Source organism: Octodon degus, unplaced genomic scaffold (assembly GCF_000260255.1).
Source record: "Octodon degus isolate 3935 unplaced genomic scaffold, OctDeg1.0 scaffold00255, whole genome shotgun sequence".
NCBI classification, from domain to species: Eukaryota; Metazoa; Chordata; class Mammalia; order Rodentia; family Octodontidae; genus Octodon; species Octodon degus.
Genome location: NW_004524831.1, coordinates 2,565,599 through 2,585,412, shown reverse-complemented (window position 1 = coordinate 2,585,412; position 19,814 = coordinate 2,565,599). Strand labels below are relative to the sequence as shown.

Sequence of the window (19,814 nt, the reverse complement as noted above, 5' to 3'; positions counted from 1 at the left end):
AGGTACAGCATTAGGGTATTTATTTTTTGTCATTCTGTTTTCCATGTATGGGTTCACCACTATAAATTTTCCCCTAAGAACTGCTTTCATTGCATCCCACAAATTCTTGTAAGTTGTGTTTTAATTTTTGTTGGATTGTAGATATTGTTTAATTTCATGTTTAATTTCTTCTGTAGCCGATTTGTTGCCCAGGAGGGTGTTATTGAATTTTCATATGTGTGGGAGTGTTTTGTCATCTCTTTTGTTGTTAATTTACAGATTCATTGCACTGTAGTCAGATAACGTACATAAGATAATTTATGTTTTCTTGCATTTACTTACTCATCATCTGTGGATTCATATGTGGTCTATTTCAGAGAATATCCCATGAGCAGCTGAAAAGAATGTGTGCTCCAATGTGGTTGGGTGGAACACTATATGTCCACTAAGTCCATTTTTTCCAAGGTTTGGTTGCTACCTCTTTGCTATGTTTATGTCTACTTGTCCTATCTTTTTGAGACAAGGGGGTGTTAAGATCTCCTGTTGAGATTATGATGTTGTTTATTAGATTTTTCATGTCCTTTAAATCTTGTCTTAAAGAGTTGCATGCTCCTATATTTGGTACATACATATTTATGACTGTTATCTCTTCCTATGAAGTTTTCCTCTAATAAGTATGTAGCGACCTTCTTTGTCTTGTTTGATCATTCTAGGTTTGAAGTTCAGATTGTCTGCAAACAGAATAGCTACTCTGGCTCTTTTCTGACCTCCTGGAGCATGTAGTATTGTGTTCTTTCCTTTGAGTTTAAGCTATGAATTTCTCTTTTGAGTTAAATGTGTTTCTTGCATACAGCATACTGTTGGATTTGTTTCTTGATCCATTCTGCCAATCTGTTTCTTTTGATTCATGAATTGAGTTCATTACATTGGTGGTTATAATTTATGTATATTGACTTATATTTGACATATTATTTTCCTGCCATTGGTTCCCTACTTTTCTTGTCTCTAATTATTTTCCCTGTCTAGTGAATTCTTTCTTTTGTTTTTCTTGGAGTTATGGTCATTTTGATAATTTTCTAGAACATCTTGTAGTACTCTGTAGGCTTGGTTTATTTCTCATGAATTTCTTTAGTTTTTCATTGTCATGAAAGTATTTTACTTCTCCGTTAATTTTGAAAGATAGCTTTCCAGAGTGTATCAGTGTGGGTTGGTACTGGTTTTCTTGGTGCTGGTGAGAATTGGAATACTTTGCTCCATGCTTTTCTTGACTTGATAGTTAATGCTGAGAAATATGTTGTTATTCTGATAGGTTTTCCTTTACATATGATTTATTTCTTTTCTCTAGCAACTTTTAGTATGCTGTTCTTGTGCTGAATTTCTAGGGTCTTGATTATTGTATGTCTCTGTATAGATTTAATTGGGTTGATATTATTTGGAGTTGTATATGCCTGAATGTCAGGTTGTTTCCCTAATCCTTGGGAAGCCTTCTGCTATTATTTTTACTGATATTCTTTTTATACCATTTGTATTAGTATCATCTTTCTCAATGATACCTATTGACTTTATATTGTTCTTTGCTTCATCTTGCAGCTGCTGAATTATTTCCTGGATCCTTATTGGTTTTAAATGTCTTTCCTTACCTGTTCACTAGCTGCAAAGGCCTCTTCAGGCTCTGAAAGTCTCTCTTCACTTTCATTCAAACCTTTTTTTTTTCTGTACTGGGTATCAAACTCAGGACCTTGAATTTAAAGATATTAAAAGTTTTAGGTCTTGAGTTCAATTTGCAGTAAAATAAATAAATAGATAAATGAATAAAAATTTTGAAAAATTAAAAGTTTAAAAAAGATGGATTTGCCAACTTTTTAATGTATTTGGTAAAGAGTCTCACTACACAGCTCAGACTCATAGTGATCCTTCTATTTTCAGCCTCCCAAGGGTTATGATTATAAGGGTGCACTACCAGGTCCTGGGGAGGGGCTAGTAAAGCACATTGTACTTTACTACACTGGGTATCTAATCCTGGTCTATGTGCTGGCCTAATCAGGCACTAAGTCTGCTGTGCTATCTCACTGGCCCTAGGTTTGTTAACATTTAATGAAGATTTTAATTTCATGTATATGTCTTTGAATCTGTTTCATGCTGTCTATTTCTTTCTTATATTGTTCATTCAAAGTTTCCATCATTTTTGTATTCTTCTCTTTTTTTATTAATGTCTTCTTTAGAAACAGTAATTCTTTCATTATAATTGTCATTTCTTACTTTACCTGGGAAATTATTTTTGATCTGATTTCCTCTATATCCTTCTGCAGTTGTTCTTATTTTTTCTTTCTTTTTTTTTGAAAAAACATTTCATTTAATTTTCTCTGCAATTGTTTCTTTACTTCAGTTGCTATTATTTCTGAAATTTCAAGTGTGTAACTTCCATTTTCCTCTCTACTGATGTCTCATGGATGTGTTCTGGGTGAGCTCAGGGCCTGAGATTGCATTTTGCTCCTTTTTTGTTATTTTCTATTTCCAAGAGAACTGTTTATTTTCATTTCTGTGATACTTTTTGTGAGAAGTTGATTGACGCTAGCTATATCACTGCAATCAGAACATCTGTTTAAAGTCTTTTTTAGGTGTCTCCCCTGCATCAGAGAGTCTTGTTTGTGTGTCTCAAGATTTTGTCTTCTCTGTTAATTAAGAGTGAGATAACTGGTTTCCATTTGGCACTATCCTCTGTCCTTTGGAACAGGGCTTTGATGAGATTATTACCCAAGTACCTCCCAATATCACCTACATGAGGTCATGTTGTTAAGGCAAATACAGTATGGTATTCACAGTAGTACAATTAGCAGTACTAATAACAGCTAATGAAATTTAGAAATTGACAAACTTTTATAATGGTGTTGCACTTTATTTAATTAATTAATCTATTTATTTATTTATTTATTTATTTATTTATTTATTTTTTTGGTGGAACTGAGGATTGAACTCAGGCCCTTGTGCTTGCCAGGTAAGCATTTATTCTACTGAGCCATCTCCCCAGTTTTGTACTGTAAACCATAGAAGCAAACATAGATATGCAACAAATCAGGTGATAAATTAGGAATTTGTGTTTAAATTAGTTCTACTGAGTTCTGTCTGGGCACCTGCCCTTCATGTACCTGGAATCTTCCAGACAGACTACTGATTCACTCAACTTATCTCCTGCCACCTCACCTCCATGCCATGAGGATCATCCACATAGATATGGGCCTCATAAGCCTGCCTCCTTCCAGTTGTGCCCTGCCAAAGTGGAACAGCTGGAGGTGGCTGCTGGACTCACCTGCTTCTGGCTATGCCATGACAAAGTGGTCTGGTTGGACCTTGCTGGGCCTGGTTGCTAGGCTTGGCTCCTTACAGTTGTACCCAACCAAAGTGGGCCAGATGGGCCTAAGTGCTGGGGTCAGCTCCTTCCAACTGTGCCTTGCTGAAGTGTACTGGCTGGGTCTCCCTTCCTTCTTTCTTTTGTTCTTTTTCTCATCCTAGTTGTTCCTTACTTTGAATAGATTCTTTCCTTTTCACAATATCTATTACACCTTTCAGAATTTATTTACTTCTTCAGGTTCTTGCTCTAGCAAGAAAATATATTTGCACATGCACATGCATTTATTTCACATGAGTATTGCTTCTAGTTGCATCCATTTAGTTTTAAAAGCCTCGAGTTTATCTTTTTTATATAACTGAGTAATACTCTATTGCATAAAAATACCACATCTTTTTTATCCATTCCTCAATTTATGGTCATTTGATTGTTTCCAAGATTTAGCTGTGACACATTGTGCTACTACAAACATTGAAGCATGTATATTGCTGTGGTATGATGTTTTCAGTTCATTTGGAAAAATACTCAGAAGGGGAATAGCTGGATTGAATGGGACCTCCAATCTTACCTTTCTGAGGAATCTCCACAAGGATTCCATATCAGATTTATCAGTCTACACTCACACCAACAGTAGAGAAGGGTACTTTATTCCCCACAGCCCCACCATTTGTTATTGGTTGACTTTTTGATGACAGCCATTCTTTCTTGGGTAAGGTGGAATCTCAGTGTCATTTTAATTTGCATTTCTTTTTATTTTTTATTTTTTATTTTCTTTCTTTTTTTTTTCAGTACTAGAGATTGAACTCAGGACCCTGCACTTGCCAGGCAGGCACTTATTCTACTGAGCTATCTACCCAGCCCCTAATCTGCATTTCTTGAATGATCAATGATGTCTTTAGCCAGCTCTTGGATCAACTCCGCCACAAATAAAGGCCCATTGTCACTAACTAGTCATGGGCTGCCCGCATGTTGAATAATTTCCCTCAACAACATCCTGAATACTTCCAAGGCCTTTTAAGTCCTAGTGGGGAATGCCTTTGGCCATCCAGAATATGTACAAACAAGGACAAACAAGTACTTGTATCCCCAACATAGTTTAACTTCAGTGAACTCTACTAGGAGGCCTTCCAAAGGAGAGAGTTCTATATGCTGAATTCCATGTGGTGGTCATGAGCTCATTGAGGCCTAAGTCTTTGCACCACTTTGACATATTTGGCTGAGAGCTACTGAAACTGATGTTGGCTTGGGATGTAATAGTAGTGGCTCAGCATCCGGGCTATAGCAGTGGTACATCTGTTAACATAGGACAAGTGATCTGTCTGTGCAAGCTCTGCAAGCTAATAGGTGGCTGGATTTAGAGCTTTAACTGGCTGGAAAGCAAGCCAAGGATTTACAACAAGCAGACCCTGATACTGAGTGACATGGCTGTCTGTAAGTCACCAGAGTCTCCAACTTTTGAACATTTCAAGAACAGTGTTAGATACCTGAATTGTCAGATTTCTGTCTCAAAGTCAATTTGTCTTTCTCCTTCACCAAGAGGGCAGGGGCACAAAATGCTCATAAATATGCAGGCTGTCTTTTGACACTTAATCCAAACTCTTACACAGGTAGGCAACTGCCCTTTCCCAGGGTTCCACTGTTTGGGGTAGGACTCCTAAGGCAATGTTCATCAGTAAAGAAATTAAAAGGGCAATTCACATCTGGGATTCCTAGGGCCAGAGCTGAGGCTACAGCCCTTTTGATCTACTTGAAAGCCTCAGTTTCTGCTACAGTCCAATTAATCACACCTCTTTCTTTGCATGTTTTACATACCATGGAGTGGACTTGCCTTATCAGCAAACCTGGGTATCCATAGCCTACAAAATCTAGCTGCTCCCAAGAATTTTCTATGTTACTTTTGCCAATCAGACCATGGAATGGAGCAGCTGACTTCTTTTCTCTCTGGCCTCAGCCTCCAGAGTCCTTGTTTTAAATCAAATCTTAAATATCTGACCTTTTGTTTACAGATTTGAACCTTTTTATCAGCAGACCTGATAGCCAGTGGCCAACAGGTGACTGTGGAGGGCTTTGGTTTCCTCCCAAAAATGTTCTGTGGTGTGACCACTGGCCAAAATGTCATTCACACTGTCTGTCTGAATATCAAACATCTTAGACATAACATGAAACAGGTATTTTCCACCAAGTATTGATATGTTAAACTTTGACTCCTTACAGAATATGAAAAAAAAATTAAAATTTAAAAAACATTTAAAAATAGGAATAAACAATTATATACTTTAACACAGAAATTTATAAATCTAACCATATACAGCATTGTAGCAGGACAGTCCTGTGACATATGGCAGTGCTGTTCAGCTGTATCTGGGGAGGTGCAGGGACTTGACAAGGCCCATTGACAAAGCTTCCTCAAATGGGAGAAAAATTCTTAAAACTCTGTGGCAGACGAGTCTGTATAAATTGCCCTTTTTACCCTGTGTGTGGGTCCTTCCATTCAAAGGCAAATAAAAGTTGGCCGGCATGGGGCACTCACAGGCAGAAGAAAGCATCTTTTAAGTTCAAATAGGTGAACCAGGTAATATCAGGGAGTAGCTGACCCAGGAGATTGCACAGGTTTGTCTTGTGGTAACATGCCCCATTACTCCTTTTGCCTCCTGGAAGAGTCAAGTGGTTGGTGTCCCAGGAACTTCCAGTGATAAAAAGCTGGATATAAGGTCACTGGGTGTAAAGACCATTGGGTGTAAAGTCACAGTGGCTGCTCTGATAGCTCAAAAATCTTGCATAGGGTTAAAAAAAAATGACCATTTGGTTTTTCTACTGGGAACAGGGCAGTGTTCCATGATGATTGACAGCCTATTAAAATTCTTGCCTGCTTCAGTCTGGAGATGTTGAGCAGGATCCCAGTGCAATCTTCTCTCATCCTTGGAATTGCCTGACAGCAACAGGAGAAGCATTTGGTTTGAGCTGTTACCAGAGGGCCATGGATAGTGGCTAGCCCTGGTGACAAGTCTTCTGCCCACACATCAGGAAAGATACCTTTTGAGATCTCTGGATTATAGTCCTTGGCCATTTCTGATTGATATATTCACCATTCTTCTCCTTTGGCCATCATCAATTTAAGTATTAAGTATGAGAGTTGCTGGCTGGGTTGGGTCAAAACAGACAGTGGCCTCCAGCGTTGAGAGGAGGTCTCATTCCATAACAAGGATAGTACTTTCAGGCATGTCAAACGCATTTGAAAAAATACCCACCAACTTCACAGGCTCTGATCTGGCAGAACTTTTTCATACTGGAAGTTCCTATGGTACTGACTACTTGAATCTCCCAGGAAGTTAAAGGGACAATGGACTCTGTTACCACATAAAGTTCTGCTCCTCTATCCCCCATGAAAGTTATTGTTTTGCCCCATATCTTGGAGATAACCCTGGGATCATGAAGGCTTAGATTCATTTGACAGAGCCCAGGTGCCTAGGCATCATTTTCGAAAAGTGGGAACAAGGGTTCAGATATAGTGATATCCTGTTCACTGGTGATAACATCTGCTCTTTCACACAAGTGGGCATTTATCTTTCCAGTGTCCCAGTTGTTTGCATCAAGAACATTGGTTTGAAGCCAAAGCACAGGTTTGGCCTCTGGTTTTGACTTGGGGACCCTATAGAGCTTTGTTGTATTTTCCCTTCTGGTGAGATTGATTTGCATATTCTTTGGGGTAGGGCAACTTTCCTGAGACTGCATCCAAAAGAAGAGTATCATGACATCTTTTTCCTCTTTTCTATTATTTCTCAGTTTGCAAAAGCTTTCTGGACTATTTGAAGCAGCTGGGAGGCATTCATACCAGGGAATTTGTCAATTTTCTCAATGTTTCTGCAGATGTCAGGGGCATACTGGGTCACAAAGAAAATCTGCTAGATTTCTGAAGTGCAGGGTGAAATGGAGTAGGTTCTGTAAGCTTCTCGCAGTCTCTCATAGAATGTGGCTGGATTTTCACTTGGTTCTTTGATGACTTTATCTATCTTGGACACGTATATTTGTCCTCTGCACCCACTCCCTTTGATCTCTGCCAGGAGGGCCTCACAATAGTTTCAAAGCATAGAGGCCCTCAGTTGCATTGCACTGGAGTCTCATTCTGTGCTGGTAGAAGGGAAGGCTGTATTCAGCCAAGTGGCAGAGTCATCAAAATAGCCTGGCATTCTAGTCTTTATCCAGGTTCTTTGACTCTTCAAAAATTCATGTGCACCCTTCAGTACTGAAAAGTGTCAAAGAAATTTGTTGGCAATCCTTGCAAGTAGACTGTTGTGTCTAGAAAATCAGAGACAAAAGATTAATCATGGTTTGGGGGCTTCTCTACATCTTGTGGGGTCTGGTCCTTCCAATTCAGAAGATCAGAGGAGCTGAAGGGTTGCTAGTACAAAGCAGGTTGCAATTTGGTCCTTTCTGCCCATAAGGATACCCTCGGAAAAGCATCTGAAAGTATGCTGAGTGGAGCTGGCGCTAATGTGACTTGGCTCAGGTGACTTGCAGAGACTAGGCTGAGCTGGGGATGGTGTAGCCTAAAGAGGCAAAGCCAGTGGAAAAGAGAGTGTTGTCTGTGCTGCAAGCAGCAGCACAGGAGGCAGAAATAAAACAGGGAACTGCACTGACAGTGCTGGCGATGAGATGGCATAGACTGCAGTGTGGAGAGTGCTGGTGGCTGGGATGGAATCAGCTGCAACCACAGAGCTGCTGGCAGTGGGGATGCAGCCAGCTGTGACTCAGGAATGCTGGGGCAGGAATGAAACCAGCTGCTGTGCAGAGATCACTAGAGGCAGGGATGAGCTGGCTGTTGCACTGATGGGTCTATAGAGTCTAGGAGAACAGCCCATGGTGAACTGGGTGGTGGCTCTGAGAATATCAGGGGTGAGAACAACACTGCACTGACCTCAGAGACAGGTGGCTGGCTGCTGAGTGGCTTGCGGCTGAACCTGGGGCAGTGACAATTCTGACAAGTTTAGGTCTTCACCTGCATATGGCGACAGAAAGTCTTCATCATGACTTTCAGGCTGGATAGAATAAATCTTTTTAGCTTTTTTTACTCTTTGCTCTTCTAGGGGATTTTTGTTTTGCTTTTATTACCAAGAGAGTTTGCTTCTCCTAGAAAGCACATTCTCTGAGCCAGGGTGGCAGATTTTGACATAAGTCCATCCAGCAATCAATATAGGGGAGCTGCTCTTGGCTGCTTTCTGCAATCTGATTCCAAACTTGCTGACTGAGTTCTACATTCAGAGTGCTTTCTGGAGGCCAATCAGGGCAAAGGTGTGGACATTCAGTTTTACAAAGCATGCAGAGGTGCTTTGGTTTTCATTTCTCTCCATAGTCCTTTGCAAAGTCCTTCTTGAAGATTTTCACCATACACTTCAGGCAGATTATCTTACTCTGACTGATGCTCATTGTGTCTGGCACCTTATGAGCATATACGGGACTCTTGACAAACTGTGGGTGCCCCTTAGAGAAAAGTCACTCAGATGTCCACCTGGCCATGCTCCTCATGGGTTCTTAGGTGTCAATTACCAAAGGAGGATGCAAGTCCTCCAGTATGTCATATGTTCATCACCAAAGCAGTGCATGTGAGGGTCCAGTCAGGCACTGTGAGCAGTGTGGCCCAGTCTTGGTGCACAGGGAAGACAGTCTATGGCTTACAGTGTGCACACTCAGTCCACACATTCACACAGTTACACAGAAGTTAAAACCCGTTCCTGCCTCCACTCCTTGGAGCAATGTCTTACTGAATCCAAAACAGAAACTAACAGTCCTAATTAACACAAGCTACTAATACAGGATACCAGCATTGTCAGCTCACACAGAATCCAAGGGTTGGTTAAATCCTTGCTTCATCCTGCAGGGGAGGGAACTGACAAATAGAAGCTCACAGGCTCACTGCCAGACTTCCCCAGGGTAACCTTACTTTATCCATCCGCTGGCCCACTTTCTGTGTTCTGTGTCCGCAGGGTCCCTTGCTGGCACACAATGGTTCCCACTCCTCAACTGCACCCTGTCTCTTTTGCAGTCAAAACTCAAGTCCCCAGAAGTCATCCAACCTTCACCAGTGACCTAATAGGTCAGAATGGTGTCTTCCAGAGGGAGCCCCTAAGTTATGGTGTGTACTTCAGGACTAGGCCAAATGAAAAACAACAGCACCAGAGAAACTTTGGAAGGCAGCTTATTACACTAGTAGGCTTGGGAAACCAGAAGTTCAAATCACTAGTTCTGTTCTGATATTGCTAACTGCATATAAGGGTTTTGGAAGTATAAAAGGCAGGTAAGATGACATCCTATAGTTGGTTATACATATCTTTGTAATTAATTGCTAGGTGGAGTTTACTCTTACAGGACATACTAACATCACTATAATATAACATGAGAGGGAAAAAATCAATGATTTTCTGAGGCTGAGCAGAGGTGTCCTTGAGGAGATAATTCTCTGGGATTGATTGGCTAAGCTGCACTTTACCCATAGCTGGCTCTCGACTGCCAGGGTTCCTTAGGCTTTGTAGCTTTCTGATCCTGAGAACCAGATGTGTTCCTCAGTCTCATCCTTGAGCAAAGTTACAAATATACTAGTGTTAGAAATTAAAGATTAATATTTTCATTATACTGGGATGGCCAAATAGCTCAGAGGATTAAAGCACCTGCAAACAGGCACAGGGATGGGGTTTGTTCCTGGGCCTGCCTTGCCAGCCCCACCCCCGGGGCATGCAGAAACTAGACTGGGCATGGTGGCATGCACCTGTAATCCCAGCACTTGGGAGGTTGTACACAGGCAGATCACTATGAGTCTGATCTAGTAGTGAGACCCTGAACACCCTGTTGACCCCTCCCTAAAATACAGGGGAAAAAAAAAAGAGTCAATTTAGTAAAAAAGAAAAAAATGTACTAATATATGATTCAAATTGTGTTCTCTTTTACCAATTTCAGAGAAATTTACACACTATATGTTTCCATTATTCATAAGGAGCACTACCGGATGCTTCAGGTATGTGCCCACCATTTTGAATGCATAACTTTATGCAAGCTGTAAGCATGATCCCAACGTGGTTTCCTTGACTAGTATTCTGCTTCTGTATTAAATAGTGAAATATTTTATAAAGTGTTTTAGGCACTGTTCTTCAATACAAAGGTTTCCCAATGTCTGAGATGTTTACCTTGCTACAAAGTGTGGTAACATGAAAATATAAGTGAAAATGAGCTAAAAACCCATAATGCTGTGAATATAATATAGCTTGCTCTAACCTTAATCATGCTTAGACACACAGTATCATCGAAAATTACATCTATTTTCTATCTGAATTATTTCTTGGAATATAATGCACTGCAGAACATAATGCCAACTTTCTACACCGCAGAGCACGTGGCTAAGATCCCTGCACCTCACTTCTGCTTCCTACCATCATCCGGAAGATCTATAGTACATACTGCTATCACTAGTCCAGTCAGTGACCGAATGTTAAAGTTTCAGGTCGTCTTATGCTGAGCATTTAAATTTCAATTGTTGTGTCTGACCAGGGTAAATTTTATTTGTACAGGAGTTCCTAAGCTTACAGATATAAAAATTATAGTTGTAAGTGTAAAGAAGAAAAAAAAAACACTTTATTGCAAAGAGAAAGAAGTGAGACAGAGAGATCCCTTATTGGAGTAAGGTAGGGAGCCTGAGGCAGTCTTCATGGGATTTTCTTCCTAGCCCTGTTATTTTATGCCAGCAAAGTCTTTCCCCCATGAAATTTATTACAGTTTCATTGGCTATTTTAGACACCTAGGCCCATGATATGGCCACTGACCCTCTCTATTGCCTACATGCAAAACATTTGGCAAGCCCATTTAGTATTTTTTTTTTTTGTCTTCAAGGTGCCATCTCTAGCATTTATGATGGGCCTTATCTACATAGCCCAGTGAGAAATTATTAAAGGGATAGAGGTGAGTAGATGTGTGAAAATATGTTGAGTTTGTAAAGTCAGTGTCAGTCAATTATATATCAAATAGATCATTTGAATAAATACATAAGAAGGTAGCTCTGAAGAGAAAGCAATTGTTAACTGTGAAATTATGCAATTATGATTTCTGTGAGATGCCGCTGCATTAACTTTGGATTTTCACACATTCTTTAGAGTAGCTCTGTGCATGGACAAAGAACACTATGTGCTCTAAAGAAGAGTTCTGTGTGTGATGCTCAGGGACTTGGCTTTCATGGGTTCAGTGCAAGGGAGAAATTTCCATCTTTCTTGTGGAAATAAAATAGAATTTAGTAAGAATCTATCAGCCAGGCATGAGATACATACCTGTAATCACAGCACTGTATAGACTGAGACAGGAGAATTGCGTGAGTTTGAGGCCAGCCTGAGCTATATAAGCAAGTTCAAGGCTATCCTTCACTACGTAGCGAGACCCTGTCTCAAAACAAACAAATGAACAAACAAATACAAACAACCATAACAAAAGAATCAAACAAACAAAAAGAAAATTATAAAAACCCTGATAGTCGGTGTGTGACTTTGATATCTACTAATAGTCACAATGTTATTGTAGAAAGAGCTCACATTAACATCAGAAAATAAAAGCCAGGGGCAGGTGAGATAGGCAAGCTTATGTAAACTCAGGGACTCAGGCTCAATCCCCAGCAACACGTACCCTAAGGGCGGGCTCAGCCAGCCAGAGTCTGGGCATGGTGGCACATGCCAGTAATCCCAGAGCTGGGGAGGCTGAAAACAGCTGTGTAATGAGACTTTGTAACAACCAAATGCATTTTTAAAGAGCCATACGGACTATTACTTATTTCTGTGACAATGAAACTGCTGAGGTAGACTTTACCAGAAGAACTTCCCATGTACTACCTCAGTTGTGCTTGGGTTTTACTTAAAAAGTTTGATCCACTTACAGTTTCATCCAGAGTCCAGAATTTCCAAAAGCTCCACAAATTTTAGTGGAAATGCTTATGTATGAAAGCATCTTGTTTAGCTAAGTGAAATAAATTATAATCAATGGTAAACATTTTTTAGTATCCCAAATGTAATTCCAATAATAATTTCTTTTACTTGTAGCATGTTACCTGTGGTCACTTTATCCACACAGTTCATTGCACAATTGATTATCACCTGCTCATTTCTATAGAAATCAGAGTTCAAAGTTATTTGCTACATCAATGAATTAAGAACATTTCTACAAACTAAGAAATAAAAATGCTGTCATTGGTGTTTTTGATTTGTCCTTTAAGATGCAACTTTTTAAAATGATATGCTAAATGCTGATTTATAGGCATAAAAATCAACATATTTGGAAAATAAAACCAAATATTAGCAGATAGATAGTAAGATTGCATTTTTAATATGCAAAACTAACTTTTCTTATCTGATTATTGAAAAGTCATGTCCCTTGACTGTCTCTTTGGGGAGACCCACCAATCGAAATCCTGGTGATCCCAGAAAAGACAATAGGGAGATTAGGTATTTCTAAGGATGGACAACAGAGAGAGTAGATCAGCTTTGGCAGCATGGGGAGCTTCATCTATTACATAATTTCATTTTCATATTTATAAATTGAATCCATTCACATAGTAGAAGGCAATAAATGTGGCTCAGAGAAAATTACTGCAGCCTTTAAAGCCACTTACAAAATACCTTCACTGCAGTATTTGTAATCATGTTTGGATGAAGCAACTGGAAAGAGCATGCTGGCAAATTGGCATGAAAATGAACTTTGCTCACAGTTCTTTGATATTTTATGTTTGTCAAATCAAATTTAGGTCTCCAATATTTTACTAGAATGTTTATGTCACTCTGGGTCCACTGGCAGGAAAAACCAAGGATGGACTATATTTGAATAACATGGAATATAGAAACTTTCTTTACAGAGGGGAAAAAAAATGAGGGAATTACCAGTGAGTTGGAAAAGCTGTTAACCTGTGATTCAGCTGAGACTCAGTGGGATAAAGATCTTTGAGTGAAGTTTTCTTAAACACCAAGCTGCTTATGCTGGGCCTACATCAGTACCCTGCTGTGTACAGTCAGGAGTTGTGAAGAGCCCCAGGAGGATGTGTGTCTCTTGCATACTGGTGTGAGGGTTTTCAGAAAGCACCAAGTCTTTTGTCAGGTTCACTCACCAGCGTCTGTAATCCCACAGGAGCCTCACTGGGCTCAGCTTAGACCTAGGCCTTATGAATGTATTTTGTTAAGATCTAGAAGGGAAGAGATTTATCGATAGCTCTGGATGCACAAAAATTACAAGGACATTCACATCAAATTATCCACTTTGATCAGTGCATACAGTATGCATGTGATGAATGATCACAGTTAACTCTGTTAATAGGTATAATCTATACAGGTTGAAATTTTTTTTCAGTTTATTACTGTATTCCATAATTTCATAATACTTTGGAGTCTGGAGGGTAGATTAAGGAAGCCACATTGTTGGGGGTCTCACAGTGGAGAGGGATGGAGCTGGGCTCTGAGCTTCATCACCATTTACCTCTGCAATCTCATGCACAGCCCAACCTCAGAATGGAAGCTATCAGGTGGATTGTTCAAGGTGTCTTAGTCTCTAAGACAGGATAGTGTATCCATTTTCAAAGAAGTTTCTCCTTCCACAAGTCAGAGAGTGCAGATTGATTGTTAGGTGTTATAAATGTTGTTTGTTGCTCCAGGGAGGTAGAATATATGTCACCTAAATTCCAATCTAACAGTACTGAACAAAAACTGGCCACTTCAGAAATATGTGACTGAGCCCTGAAAATCAATCACTGGTCACCCCATGTGAATCAGTGAGCAGGGTGCTTTGACTAGCTTTCTTTTTCCAGTTCTGAGGAGGTTCATGTTCATTAACACTGCAAGCCAGGTCGGAATTCACAAGTCTAGGATGTTCATTCCAAACCTCATATTTCTATGAGAAAAAAAAATAAAGAATTTTGTTCTGAGTTGTATTTCAACAGTGCCAGAAATTGACATCTTATAAGCAAATGTATCTACATCATGCTAAAAATAGTGGGTGCTTCTAATTGTGAACCATTTTCCCGTAAAGAGACCCTTCAAATGTATACTCCTAATGCAATTGACACAGAGATATGGAAACCCAAGTCACATGAGTCACTCAAGAACTTTTAACTTAAGACAAATCTTGTGTCAGAGTCAGTTTACTGTGAACTAAATGGCATTGTAACATTTTCTTGCCAGTGTATTTTGGGATCTTTATGTTTTAAAAATGATCTTAGGATGAAAAGTCTTCTCAGTCTTTTGGCTAAGATCAAGTGTTAAATGATCTTAGGAAAGTGCAAGTGGACTCAAGATGAAATCCTTCATTTGAGATCATATTTATTTATCTATATTTGCCCATATCATCTATAATGTTGTATAAATGCATTTCTATATGCTTAAACATATGCCTACTACTAAACATACACTGTCCTGCTAATCCCTGAGAGCTGAGGAGGGGTTGCTATAACCTCCAATTGTTTCTTCATGTGTGAATATATCAAACATCATGAAAGACTCCTATGTCTGTCCTTTCACAGAATAAGAGGACCCTGGTGCTGGCACAGTGGACCACAGGAACAGCTCTTATTCCTCTGAGGGCACAGCCAGTATCACCCAGTGAGGTGAGCAACAGGGATCACTCGTGCTTTCATATGCAATGTACATCATTCATGCAAATGCAGAATTACGCAATCAAATTAAAACAGCAAGCCTTTAATTAAATTCAGCTTCTCTGTCAATCTTGAAGCTAAATTCTGCAATTACTGGGCTTAACCTGCAAAACATGGAAAGATCCTGGTTCTTCCTCTTCCGGGTAATAGCTCCCAGAGGTGAGAATTTCAGAGTGGTACCTGGCCTGTTGGAGCCCTCAAAGCCCCTTCCCCTCACCTGCTCAGTCTCTGGTTACTTCATCACCAGGGGTTATAACTGGAACTGGATCCTTGAGATTCAAGCAAAGGGGCTGCAGTGGATGGGGTGGATTAGTAGTAGTGGGAAAGTACAGCTTATAAACTGTCTCTGAAGAGCCAAGTCAGCATCTCCAGAGACACATCCAAGAATCAGTCCTATCTGTAACTTAACAACTCTGTGACAAATGAGGACACAGTCACGTATTACTCTGAAAGGGACATAGTGGGAGAACTTTAGTGTGAGCAGTCACAGACCTCCATGAAGGAATGCCTACAATCATAAGATTTTGTTGGAACCACCAGGGGGCAATGGAGATCTACTGAGCGCTATGAAGGGCCCCAGAAGCAGGTGCAAAGCAGGAAGCTGGGGAGAGAGGGCTTCCTGTCAGATTTTGAGTCCCCTCTTTATGTAAACAACACATGACTGGCAGTGACCCTGGAGTTCATCTATTGCAGTGGCCTAATGAAGAATCACTTCCAAAGAAAATACATGTCATTTTCTCTGTTAAACTTTCATTCATAGATGTGTGTATTTCATTATTTCTGTCCGTGTTTTGTGTTTTGAATGTTTGTGAAAACTAATCCTGTCTTGCATCACTCAAAGCAGACAGTGAATTTTCTTAAGTCAGGTTGTTGTGGGGAAAAATGAATCCACATTAGCCAGAAGCTCAGGAGAAGAAAGGAAATTCTATTGACCCTAGCAGATGCTAGAGGAGTTATCACCAAGGTCTGAGGTGAAGTTTACACAGAATTTGTCTTTTGAAAGGTTAGTGTGGAGAAGTTTCAAGCATGAGATGTTTCTACTTGAAAGTCATGGTAGAATGTGTGTCTTGTGCTCAGCACAACTGTATGGAGCAAAGTTGTTTTAGCACAGAGAAGTTTTAATTTGATGATGTCGGTCTGGCCAGATAGCTCAGTGGACCAAAGCGCCTGCATTGGAAGAGCACTGCTACTGAGGTTCAATCTCAGTTGTGCTGTGTCTTCCCCGCCCCTAGGGCACACTGAGCCAGTGATTGAGACTGGGCATGGTGGGGAGAACCTATAATCCCAGCACTTGAGAGGCTGAAAACAGGAGAATCACTACGAGTCTGATCTACATAGTGAGACCCTGTACACCATGTAGACCATGTCCTAAATGATAATAATAATAATAATAATAATAATCTGATGATGCCATATGATTTGGCTGAGCTCAGTGGCAGAGAATAGAATGACTGCAGTTTTGTCTAATAAAATACTTGCCGTTAACTCAGCATTTCTGCTTTAAAGTAACTTTGGAATTTCAAATCATTAGCAACTAAAATTTAACTTAGTCAAGTCTTGTGGTAGGCATTTATAATGCCAGCACTCAGGAAGAAACAGGAGAACTTCTGTGACTTCAAGGTCAATCTGGTGTTCACAGTGACTTCAAGACCAACCTGGAACAAATAGTGAGACCCTGTTTCTAAATAATATATAATATCAGTGATAATCACCCATCATTGCTCATCTTCGGTTTCACTGCAAGTTGGTGTCTGGGCTCACACTAAGGTCTTCTTTCTTCATATTTTGCACAGTAACACAGGGAAGAGTCCACTGTTGTCACAGATAAGCAATAGGGACTAATAGTGATAATTATTATTTCATTAGAATAATAATAATAATATACAGACTTCTGTGTAGTTCTGTTGTAATTTATCTAGTCCTTTATCCAAATCATAATAAATCATGAGATTTTATTGGAACTGCTTCACTTCTGTTGCCCTTGTATGTGTTTATGGACTGATTTAAAACATGGGTGCGGAAGGCCAGAATTATTCCTCTAGCAACAATGTCAATGCCCTAACATCACTGACTCAGAAAGTGTCTCCTACAAGCATCATTCTGTTTGCACATAAGATTCTTGAATCATCTTAAGGAGCTTCTGAGGTGCGTTCTGATAGGAACTGGTTTTCCTGATGAAAGCTGTAGTACAGAAACATAATGACTTGCCAAGTTCATATAGCTGGGAGAGACTGTGCACTCAACTTCTACCTGCTGTCACCTTCCCAATACCAATACAGCTACTTTCTCAGACATATTGAATCGGAATAATTATTTTCCCATTCTAATCATGAGTATCTTTGTTCCAATCTATTGTTCCTTCCTTTTTCAGAATGTCACACATAAGGAAATCAATAAATAATGGGAATATACTCTTCATACTAATGAGTCTGGAATGCTAAGAGGATAGAACAAAAATCAAGTGAAACACTTTTTCTGCATGATATATTATTGAATGTCAGTTGACCATGTGTGTAATAGAAAGCACAAGTGACTTATTTCATAAGATTATTAACTCAGATATCCTCCATTTTCATGTTAATATCAAATCTTGGCATTCAGTAGAGGAAACATTCATGTGACTATCAACTGTAATGGGTTCCCTGTCTCAACTCTCTCCTTAGATACTCTGTTGCCAAATATGAACTTTGGAGGACACAGTGAATTTGACATTGGGTTACTTGTTTGAAATCTTCCATATGAATCAAGAAGCAACCCACAGTGCATGGAGGTCCACGTTAACCCTTGGGTGTCCATGCCCTAGGAATAGAAACCTCAGCTTCACTCAGTCTCCACTGAATGATTTAGTTTTAGTGCAGTGACCAGGATCCAGTTTTTCCTATGCATCCTTTTTGTTCACTTAAATATTTCCCCCCCTACATCAGATGAAAAAAAATAACATTTAGAAAAACAAAAAACAAATTATTGAATGATCAAGGCTTGCTGAGAGTCAGAGTTTTACTTAGTATTATAAAAGTGATGTTCTAGTAAATGATTCAAGAACAGTTTAAATACTCTGAGGCTCACATTCACAGTAAATGAATAGAATGTAACATTAGCTTTATGTATTGTGGTATCTCTATTAAGACGTCAGGAAACTTACTCTTCTATAGGACAGAGACCCAAAAACCTGAACACACTTGTGACCCATATTCAGGTAGAATCCACTGAGTCCATTAAGATATCTATGGATAGCCCTTAATGCAAGCATTCTTCATGGGAGGTGAGACTGATATTGTGGGGAAGAGACGTGTCCAGAATTTCCTAGATTACAATCTATTATTTGATCTGGGCATGGTGCCTCATGCCTATAATCCCAGCCTTTGAGAGCCTTAAGCAGGAGGCTCACTGTGAGTTCGAGGCCAGCCTAGGCTACCAAGTGAGATCAAGGCCATCTTGAACTGCGCAATGAAACTCTTGTCTCAAAAAGATAAAAACTAAATGAATAAACGATAAGAAGAGGTTTGTTTCTCTTGTTACTATCAGCTCAGCTGTCAGGCAACGGAGCAGGGGCCAATCAGCAATGAAGGAGCGGGCTGGCTGAATTACCCAATCAATTGGGCCCAGGGAGGTGGGCTTTTTTTGTGTCAAGGCGCTGCGGTGAGTACTGAATGGGTTGCTGAGAGGACGCAGCTGACCAGACGGTCTTTTTCTGTACTTTTCACTGGCTACGAGCTGCATTGGAAGGATCCCGGGAAACGCTCAAGCTACGCCATGGTGACGTTGTGGGACGGGGTAGAATAGGGCACGTTCCGACTCAAGTGGTCAGAAACAGCTGCCGCTAACTGCAGCCTCCCTGCTTAGCTCCAGACACCGAGGTCCCCTAGTCTTAGGTGCCTCATCCTCATCTGAAACATTTTCCCCTTTGCTCAGGCAGGGTCAGTTCTGGTCCTCCAGCACACAAACACTGTGCTATGACTGCTACCTCACAATACCTTCTTGTTTGGCCCCACGCAAACTTGTGCCTCCCCGGGTCTGCAGAAAGCAGGGGCTTTGGGAAAACCTGGGTTCCACACCCAGCGATTTAAAAAAAGTCATCGTTTTAATTTTTAACGTTAAGACCCCTAGTTTCAACGATGTTAGTGCATAAACACAGCTCCTGTTGTCACATAGACATATGAAGTCGCAAACCACAAGGTGGGTGTTAGGAGAGATTTTATTGGAAATAGTAAGAAAAATAGTTCAGTGAGTTCCAGAAGTGTTCCGGCGTGGCCACTCCATCCAGAGCTAATTACAGATAAACAGCACAGTAAATGCTCGGTTGTTGAGTGGGCACCTATCTCAGAGGGCGCTGTGGATTTAAAACGATCGCTTTGAACTCAGGCTCTCTAACCAATTTTCCTCAACATGCACTGTTAAAACAGATCTGGCATTTTAGAAAAAACACTGGCTATTTTGTACTCTGATCTCCTGGAAACTCAGGCACTTAGTGAGAGTGGCCGCAATTCCTTTTAGGAAGTAGCAGGCTGAATTCTCTGTTGTGAAGAAAGTGTACTCTTGGTCCGACCTCCTGGGTAGTTTGCCATTATCATTTTAATTCTTATCAAAATGCTTAATTTCACAACTCTATATCAAGTTCTTCCTTTGCTAGCTCTCTTATTTATAAGTTAGCTAATAAACTCTTCTTTACAATTAGAATATTTAAGTGAGGGTTTCCATAGAGTTTAAAATGCTAAGATGGCCAGACCCAGTCCTAGCCCAGGTCCAGTGAGTGTGCGGAGAGTTTCCTGCTACCCTGCGCCTGCAGGACCAGTCCCAGCCCAGGCGCAGCGTGGGCCGGACCCTCTCCCA

General features: G+C 40.2%; 1 protein-coding gene across 1 annotated transcript in view; it reads left to right on the top strand.

The window, feature by feature from the left end:
- The first annotated feature begins 18,638 nt into the window (after positions 1–18,638).
- Positions 18,639–19,814, top strand: part of LOC101589520 (zinc finger protein 709-like) — a 26,580-nt gene continuing 25,404 nt past the window's right edge. The window contains exon 1 of the mRNA XM_023706406.1: positions 18,639–18,740. Coding sequence (XP_023562174.1) covers positions 18,738–18,740 — 3 coding nt within the window. The 5' untranslated portion in view covers positions 18,639–18,737. The remainder of the gene's footprint in view (positions 18,741–19,814) is intronic.